The sequence below is a fragment of the Mesoplodon bidens genome (genome assembly GCF_964165515.1).
Source record: "Mesoplodon bidens genome assembly, chromosome: 4".
Taxonomy (NCBI): domain Eukaryota; kingdom Metazoa; phylum Chordata; class Mammalia; order Artiodactyla; family Ziphiidae; genus Mesoplodon; species Mesoplodon bidens.
In genome coordinates this window covers 71,027,444-71,037,265 of record NC_138160.1, presented here as the reverse complement: position 1 = coordinate 71,037,265, position 9,822 = coordinate 71,027,444, and the positions used below count along the sequence as shown (strand labels likewise).

At 38.1% G+C, this 9,822-nt stretch overlaps 1 protein-coding gene across 7 annotated transcripts in view; it reads left to right on the top strand.

Annotated features, from left to right (window-relative positions):
* The window catches only part of CCNH (cyclin H), a 57,111-nt gene that overhangs the window by 5,874 nt on the left and 41,415 nt on the right, over positions 1-9,822 (top strand). For all 7 annotated transcript variants that reach the window (XR_014015525.1, XR_014015526.1, XR_014015527.1 and 4 more), the window contains exons 3-5: positions 4,755-4,828; positions 5,891-6,101; positions 9,276-9,439. Coding sequence is in view for 4 of the 7 variants with exons in the window: in XM_081231096.1 (XP_081087222.1) it covers positions 4,755-4,828; positions 5,891-6,101; positions 9,276-9,439 (449 nt within the window). In the remaining 3 variants the exon portion in view is untranslated. The remainder of the gene's footprint in view (positions 1-4,754; positions 4,829-5,890; positions 6,102-9,275; positions 9,440-9,822) is intronic.

The window sequence follows — 9,822 nt, the reverse complement described above, 5'->3', positions numbered from 1 at the left end:
CCTCATAGAATGAGTTTGGGAGTGTTTCTTCCTCTGCAATTTTTTGAAATACTTTCTGAAGGATAGGTGTTAACTCTTCTCTAAGTGTTTGACAGAATTTGCCTGTGAAGCCATCTGGTCCTGGACTTTTGTTTGTTGGGAGTTTTTTAACCACAGTTTTAATTTCAGTGCTTGTGATTGGTCTATTCATATTTTCCATTTCTTCCTGGTTCAGTTTTGCTTGATTTTACCGTGCAAAGAATTTGTCCATTTCTTCTGGGTTGTCCATTTTATTGGCATATAGTTGCTTGTAGTAGTCTCTTAGGATGCTTTGTATTTCTGTGGTGTCCATTCTAACTTCTCCTTTTTCATTTCTACTTTTATTGATTTGAGCCCTTTCCCTTTTTTTCTTGATGAGTCTGGCTAAGGCTTTATCAGTTTTGTTTATCTTTTCAAAGAACCAGTTTTTAGTTTCATTGATCTTTTGTTTTCTTCATCTCTATTTCATTTATTTCTGTTCTGATCTTTATGATATCTGTCCTTCTGATAACTTCGGGTTTTGTTTGTTCTTTCTCTAGTTGCTTTAGGTAAGGCTAGGTTGTTTATTTGAGATTTTTCTTATTTCCTGAGGTAAGATTGTATTGCTATAAACTTCCCTCCTAGAACTGCTTTTCCTGTGTCCCATAGGTTTTGGGTCGTCATGCTTTCGTTTTCATTTGTCTCTAGGAATTTGATTTCCTCTTTGATTTCTTCAGTGATCCATTGGTTGTTTAGTAGCATATCGTTTAGCCTCCAGGTTTGTGTTTTTTACAGTTTTTTTCTTGTGGTTGATTTTTAATCTCACAGCATTGTGGTTGGAAAAGATGGTTGACATGATTTCAGTTTTCTTAAATTTATCTAGGCTTGCTTTATGTCCCATCATGTGATCTATCCTGGAGAATGTTCTGTGTGCACTTGAGAATGTGTATTCTGCTGCTTTCAGGTGGAATGCTCTAGAAATATCAATTAAGTCCATCTGGTCTAATGTGTCATTTAAGCCCTGTGTTTCCTTAATTGATTTTGTTTGGCTGCTCTGTCTATTGGTATAAGTGGGATGTTAAAATCCCCCACGATTTCTCCTTTTCTGGCTGTTAGCATTTGCCTTATCTATTGAGGTGCTCCTGTGCTGGGTGCATATATATTTACAATTGTCATATCTTTTTCTTGGATTGATCCCTTTATCATTATGTAGTGGCCTTTTTTGAATCTTGCAACAGTCTTTATTTTAAAGTCTGTTTTGTCTGAGTCTTGCTACTCCAGCTTTCTTTTGATTTCCATTTGCGTGGAATATCTTTTTCCATCCCCTCACTTTCAGTCTGTATGTGTCCCTAGGTCTGAAGTGGATCTCTTGTAGACAGCATATATATGGGTCTTGTTTTTGTATCCATTCAGCCAGTGTGTGTCTTTTGGTTGGAGCGTTTAATCCATTTACATTTAAGGTAATTACTGATATGTATGTTCTTATTGCCATTTTGTTAATTGTTTTGGGATATTTTTGTTTTAAGCTATGGACTCTTAGATGGAGTTTGAATATTTTTTAAAATTAATTAACTTATTTATTTTTGGCTGCATTGGGTCTTTGTTGCTGTGTGCCGGCTTTCTCTAGTTGCAGCGAGCGAGAGCTACTCATGTTGCGGTGCACGGGCTTCTCATTGTGGTGGCTTCTCTTGTTGCAGAGCACGGGCTGTAGGCACATGGGCTTCAGCAGTTGTGGCACATGGGCTCAGTAGTTGTGGCTCGCGGGCTCTAGAGTGCAGACTCAGTAGTTGTGGCGCATGGGCTTCGTTCCTCCGTGGCATGTGGGATCTTCCTGGACCAGGGATTGAACCCGTGTCCCCTGCATTGGCAGGCAGATTCCTAACCACTGCACCACCAGGGAAGTCCCTGGGATTGTTTTCATAGGTCTTTTTTCTTCCCTTCCTCTTTTGTTCTCCTCTCTTGTGATTTTATGACTATCTTTAGTGTTGTGTTTGGATTGCTTTTTCTATTGTAGATTTTTGGTTTGTGGTTACCATGAGGATTTGGTATAGTAGTCTACACACACACACACACACACACACACACACACACACACACACACACACACACACACACACACACACACACACACACACACACACACACACACACACACACACACACACACACACACACACACACACACACACACACACACACACACACACACACAATTAAGTTCCTGGTCTCTTAATTTCAAATGCATTTCCAATATCCTTCATTTGTATTCTCCTCACAGTTGCTACTTTTGATTTATGTGTGGATGATTTCCTACCTTTATGTTTGCTTTTACCGGTGAGCTGTCCCATTCGTAATTTTCTTGTTTCTAGTTGTGGCCTTTTCTTTTCCGATAGAAAAGTCATTCTTTTGGCATTTTTTGGAAAGCTGCTTTGGTGGTGCTGAATTCTTGTAGCTTTTTCTTGTCTGTAAAGCTTTGATTCCTCTGTCGAATCTGAATGAGAGCCTTGCTGGGTAGAGTATTTTTGGTTGTATGTTTTTCTCTTTCATCACTTTAAATGTATCGTGGCACTCCTTTCTGTCCTGTAGAATTTCTGCTGAAAAATCAGATGATAACCTTATGGGGATTCCCTTGTATGTTATTTGTTGTGTTTTCCCCCTTGTTGCTTTTAATATTTTCTCTGTCTTTAATTTTTGTCAGTTTGATTAGTATGTGTCTCATTGTGTTCCTCCTTGGGTTTATCCTCTGTGCTTCCTGGACTTGGGTGACTGTTTCCTTTCCCATTTTAGGGAAGTTTTCAGCTATAATCTCTTCAAATATTTTCTCAGGCTCTTTCTCTGTCTCTCCTTCTGGAACCCCTATAATGTGAATGTTGGTGGACTTAAATGTTGTCCCAGAGGTCTCTTAAACTGTCCTCATTTCTTTTCATTCTTTTTTCCTTAATCTGTTCTGCGTCAGTGATTTCCACCATTCTGTCTTCCAGCTCACTTATCCATTTTTCTGGCTTATTTATTTTGCTTTCAATTCCTTCTAATGTAGTTTTCATTTGAGTTAAGGTATTGTTCATCTGTTTGTTTGTTCTTTACATTTTCTGGCTCTTTGTTAAACATTTCTTGTGTCTTCTTGATCTGTGCCTCCATTTTTTTCCGATTTTGGATCATCTTTACCTCATTACTCTGACTTTTTATTCAGGTAGATTACCTGTCTCCACTTCACTTAGTTGTCCAACTGGGGTATTATTTTGTTCCTTTGCCTGGATTTGTGTTTGTTTTTTTTTGTTTTTTTTTTTTTTGCGGTACGCAGGCCTCTCACTGTTGTGGCCTCTCCCGTTGCGGAGCACAGGCTCCGGACGCGCAGGCTCAGCGGCCATGGCTCACGGGCCTAGCCGCTCCGTGGCATGTGGGATCCTCCCGGACCGGGGCACGAACCCGTGTCCCCTGCATCAGCAGGCGGACTATCAACCACTGCGCCACCAGGGAAGCCCCTGGATTTGTGTATTTTTGTTGATAGAAAATTAAAGTGAAATTTAAAAGCTGAAAGATTAAAAAGGGGGAAAGGTGTATAAAATATTTTTCTCTTATCTCACAGATTTGTTGTGAATATCAAATATGAAAGTTTTGTCTTAAGTGAAAGTAGATCATACATTTTAAAGTTACACCAAGTGAATAATTTATGGCCCAGAAAAGAATAAGCTCCTAGAAAATATTCTCAATTTTTACAGTTGAAAAAAACTGAAGTATATTGAAAATACCAAGTCCAAAAGTATTCATAGGGTTTTCTGTTTTTTACTGGACCTTTATCTAAGAGGTCTGATTCATGAAAAAGTTTAGATGTGCTTGCTTTCTATTTCCAGATTTGGTCTTAGTCTTTTCTGATAAGAAAACTGTAACACAAGGTGGTAGGTTTAAGTGATCTTTTCAGATGAAGAAACTGAATCCTTGAATGAACTTCTTTGTGGAATTTGTCTTTATATAACTTGCTTATTTATAACTGTTAGTTTTGGTTTTTGTTTCACATAAAATGACAAAGCTAAACTTCTAAAATATTTGAAAAGAAATGTATTTTTTTCTGTTCTAAAGTAGATAAATATTTATTTCATTGGTTCTAGCCAAATGAAATAGTTTTTAAAAGTACAGGCAGACCTTGGTTGAAAACAGCCCTGTCCCTTATTAGATTTGTGATCTTGAACAAGTCAGTTAACCTCATTGGTACTCAGTTTCTTTTTCTATAGAGATAGCAGTACTTCACCAAGCTGTTATAAGAATTAAAACAAGGTGATAGTTTTATACTTGGCACAGAGTGTGGCACATGGAGTGCAGTCAGTAAATGGTAGGTGCTGCTTCTGTTTGGTTTGGCAGCAGGTTAGATCACAGAACCAGAGTAGATTTAGAGAGATGACTCATTGTCCTGACCATGTTATTCTGCCAGTATTTTACTAGATTGACAGCTTAAGCTGTGATCATTTGTATAAATTATACAAATATATATAATTGTGTACCCCCCCCCACATTTTTAAAATTAAGCCAGTGACCACAGGAAGGATAAACCAGGATGGGTGGGGAAGGACAACAAAGGCTTGGCTGTGGGTTTTCTGTTGTAATTTATCACAATTTATTTTGACTGAAGAAGTGATAAGTTTTGGGTTTTTTTGCAGGTGACTTTTTCAAAGAAACCTCTGCATAAATAAGTTTTTTTTTTAATACAAAATTTAACTTTATGTGTGAATAGGTCCTGATAATATATGTATTTTTAATCTTAGGGTACAGCTTGTATGTATTTCAAGCGCTTTTATCTTAATAACTCAGTAATGGAATATCACCCCCGGATAATAATGTGAGTATAGGTCTAATTTATTGATTTTCATTTAAGAAGACTTTTATACTATTTGAGCATGTGTGTGTGAAAAAATGACTTCCTAATAAAGGGTAATTTAGACTTGCATTCTATTCTGAACTTAAGATCCCTCCTGATACTCATTAATATACCTGTATAATTCTTCCTTCCCTGTAATACTCATGGCATCTGTATTGGCACTTGTCCAAATTCAAATTCTGGTTTTCTTAAACTGGCTTCCATAATATCCCTTTCTGTTAGCCAAACCTGTCTTCGCCCGTTTGCTCTGACTGAGAATCATTTACGGTAACTTCTCTTCCTGTACATCCTGTCAGTTTACAAGTCCTAGAGTTCCATAGTCATTTCACTTGAACAAAGGTCTGTTGTGTTTCTGCCCTCTGCTAAGCACTGTGCATATCGTTAAAAATAAGGATGAAGTTAGTATGAGACTCATCAAAGAACTTGCTGTCAATCGTGCTGTCCCTGTATATTTTCTCTTTTTCATTTCCATTTCTACCAGTCTAGGTCAGGCCCTTGTTACTTCCAGTCTTGGTTTTTGTGGTAATCTTATTATTAATTTCTCACTCTGAAATTTATGTAGTAGCCATGAGAGTTTCATAGGTTTGTTCCTGAGGTAATAATCCCCTATTTAAATGTCCTTGGAGACTTCCACTGATGGCTTTCCATAATGTTTCTTTAACATACCTTTCTTCTCAGGCCCATATGTACTATTATTTTTTCTCTTCCATCTATATTTCATGATGCTGAGTACCCTTATTCTTCAGTTATTTTGTTTTTCCAGATACTTAGGCTGAACTATATAAAACTGGCATTAAGTTACTAATGATTGAATGCTGTGGCACTGTTATAGAGTTCAACCTAATTTTTATAGTCTCTGTATGGATAAAAAGATTAAACAGGAAACTCTCTTTTTTTAAATTAATTTCCTTAGATGTCTAGTATAGTCATTTGTGAATATTAGGCAATTTTAGAACATATTTTAGAAATATTTTGGTATTCCTCAAAGTATATACATAACCTTCCCCTTATTTTTTCCTCCAGGCTCACTTGTGCATTTTTGGCCTGCAAAGTGGATGAATTCAATGTGTCTAGTCCACAGTTTGTTGGAAATCTGCGGGAGAGTCCTCTTGGACAAGAGAAGGCACTCGAACAGATTTTGGAATATGAACTACTTCTTATACAGCAACTTAATTTCCACCTTATTGTCCACAATCCTTATAGACCCTTTGAGGGCTTTCTCATTGATTTAAAGGTAATCTTGCTGACTAAAGTAAACTGGTGGAGTAAACTCCTTTGCTATTGTTCTTTAACCAAAATAATCAAAATTTTATTATAACTAGTAATGATCCTAATTGTTACACAGTTAGGCTTGCTAAAATGTGTTTGGCCTGGACTTCTAGGGCAATGGTTCTCAAACTTCAGTGTGCATCAGAATCACATGGAGGGCTTATTAACTGAGATTGTCAGACTGTAGTTCTTGAGCTTCTGATCTAGTAGATTTGCAAATACTGGTCCAGGGACCATAATGAGGACAATTGTAATGCTTTTAAAGACTTAAGATAACTCTTCTAACTCAAGTATACTGTCTTGGATCTCCATACATACAAAATTCTTAATTCTAAACTACAAGATTGCTAACTGACTTCTATTTTTAGAAATTTTACAAAATTCTTAATTTTAAACTAGAAGATTGCTAAGTGACTTCTATTTTTAGGGCATTGTGAACTGAAGTCAATATGTGGGCATCAAAAATAATAGTAAATAAATGTTTTGTCAGAACATTGACAAAAGCAACTTGTTTTGTTTTGGCCCTGAAGAAGGACTTCGGATAGTGTGAGTTAAGTGAACAGAAGTCAAAAACTGGTTCATTCATCTTGAGTGGCCAAATTTGGGTGCCTTCTATATGTCAGACATGGTGCTTGAGGATGTAGTCAAGAACAAGACAGGAACAGCCTCCACTTTATAGGCTTTACAGTCTAATGGGAAAGACAATCATATATTCAGTGTGCTAATTGTTAACAGAAGGGGAAATACAGGGTACTTTAGAAGGAGAAAGCAGATTGAGAGGAAGGGGAGACAGTTCTGAGAAAGTGTAATTTGAAGTAAAATTCAGAGCAAGAGTAGGGATTGGGTGGTGGAAGAGCATCCCATTCAGAGAGACTTTTCTGGCCAAAGGCCCAGACTTAACAAACCATGGTGTACTAAATAACCTAAACAGAACTTAGAGGTAAATGGGGAGGATTGCCACGGAGTGCTGCCTGAGTGGAAGGCAGAGTATAGACAGTGGAGGTAACGTTACAGATTTTGAATAGAGCAATGGGATACCAGTGAACGGGTCAAGTCTAATGAGTGGCGTGATTAGGTTTGCAGCTATAAAAAACATGTTGGCAAACTCATGCATCAGCCTGCGTCAGATGTTTATTGCACACCTGTATGTGTCAGGCATAACATGCAGAATGGATTCGAATGGATGAAGGGATACCAGTTGGGTTGCTGTTACAGTAGTTCAGGCAGAAAGACAGTGGTTGGTTTGACTCATGAAGTGGTAGTGGGTACAGAGAGAGCTTCTTGGGCTTTAGAATCAGTAGAGCTTGAGGAATGAGTGCGTACAGAGAGCGAGGACAGTGGAAGAACTCCCGGGTTTCTGGCCTGAGCGTATCGGTGGATGGTGGTACACATATACAGGAAACACTGGCGCAGGAGAGATTTATTGATGGTGGTGGGGTAGGGATTTGATGAATTTGGTTTGGGACATGATGAATTTCCATTGCTTGCAAGACATTCAGGTTGGTAGATATTTGTGTCTGGAGGCCAGAGAAGATGACTAGGCTGAAGGCATAGATTTGCGCATCACTGCCGCCCCAGGAAGATTTAAAGTGGATTGGCCATAAGGACCATTTATTTAAACGGTAGCTAGAGAAAAGTAAGAAGCTAGTAAGAAGACTGAAGAATATCCAAAGAGGTAGGACTTTGGAGAAGTGAAGGGAAGTAGAATAAGCTCTCCAATGCTGCTCAGAATTCAGGCAAAGTAAAAGTTGACATTTGCTAGATTTAGTGCCAGAAAGGTGACTTGTGATCTTGGTGAAATTAGTCTTCTTGGAGTGTGAAGGAAAAAAGCAGATTGGAGCTGGTTGGGGAATAGAAGGTGAGAAGACAAGTGTATATAACTTGGATTAAACAGCTTGTCTTTGAAGTGGAAAAAGAAGATGGGATAATTGAGAAGATGGAGGGAACTGCTAGAAGTAGAAGAAAGGAACAATTTTTTGTCATGTTTTGTTTTGCACGAGAAACTGATTTAGAACGCTAGTAGAGAAAGCTTAATGGAACATGTGTAGCTCAAGTTTTCCTTTGGAGTGTGGTAGAAGGGCCTGGCATGGGATTTTGAAGCAAGGTAGAAGAACTGGCTGTTTCTCTTAACCGAGGGAAAGAGGAAAGCATGGGTGAGGACAACGTTATGTTTGGGGATTTGGCCATAGCAGGAAATAGTGTCTTTGTTATCAACAGAGATCATTTTCTGAGAGCAGTGGAGTTCCTGAGAGTTATCAAAGACATTGAGTCAGGTAGAAAGTGTTTAACATAATCACTGAAAAATGAGAGAATACATTTTCTGTGGAATATTTTAGCTAGGCAGTGTTGAGAGCCTTGTTGAGGTCAGTGAACCTGAATTTATAGTAATATTACCAGACCTGTTGGTAGTATTGTTTTCTCTAGCAGCACCCAGAAATCTGGGTATAGTTGCAAAGCAGAAGGTTGGTTGAATTCAACCACTATTGAAGTTTTGCTGGAAATATGTTGGCAGCATACTGGGGCAGGGAATGGAAGAGGGAAATGAGAACCAGTGGACACTGGTGAGTAGAAGCAAGTATAGGGATAAGGAACCAGAGGTCCTGAGGAGGAAGTCAAAGAACAGCTGTGAAGTAATTGAGCAAATGTAGGTACTGGGGAAGGGAATGCTGTGGTCAGAGTAGAATGTTGGATTTGTCATCAGAGGTCAGGCATTTTGGGATGACAAGACCTGTGTGTGATTGTACAGTTGACTCTGGCTATTTTGTTTCAGAGTATAGAAAAGATTTCTTACTGCTTTGGGACTTGAATGTAGATATCTGAAATATATCTGAGGCTTTAGGATTTAGGGTTCATTTTAAAGGGTAAGAATGGTTAGAAAATAGGGGATCATCCATATTTCTTGGGCATATACTAAAAATAATTCTGTAATCAAATAAAGATTCATTTCCCAAAAGTAAATTTTTAGTATTTAGGAATTTCAAATCAAAATGAGGTGGTGCTTTGGTTTCTGAATGTGATCTTACAGGAGTTACTGAAAGTATCCTGTGTTAAGCACTTTCTGGTTTATAGGAATAGTTTTGTACTGTTATTATTCCATGAGACCCTCAGAAGTGATAACATTTGCAAACTTTCTTTCTAGACTCGCTATCCCATGTTGGAGAATCCAGAGATTCTGAGGAAAACAGCTGATGACTTTCTTAATAGAGTTGCACTGACGGATGCTCACCTTTTATACACACCTTCCCAGATTGCTCTGACTGCCATTTTATCTAGTGCATCCAGAGCAGGAATTACTATGGAAAGGTATTATTTTGTGTTTTAACTTAGATTAGACTCAGTCCCTCAGTTTATTCCTTCCTGGAGTCCCAAGTTATTAAGTAAGGTTCACTTTGTAACGTTAGTCCTTCATATCTCCTGTGGTTGAGCGTTGTTGAGGGCAAGTGAGGGAAGAAATGGAATCACCTTTTAAGGAAATATTTTAAAATTCAGTAAAATATTTTTGAGCTAAGAGGATCCATTTACGACTGAAGTAGAATTAAATTAGGTGATCCTCAAAAGACTGATAACAGCTACCAATATATGGCAAATTTAGAAGTTTTGTGAACTGGTAAGCAGCATGAGTGCAACAAATACGTCTGCCTTGTTTTATCATTAATCTCCTGCTGTGGAGCATGTGTGGCACATGG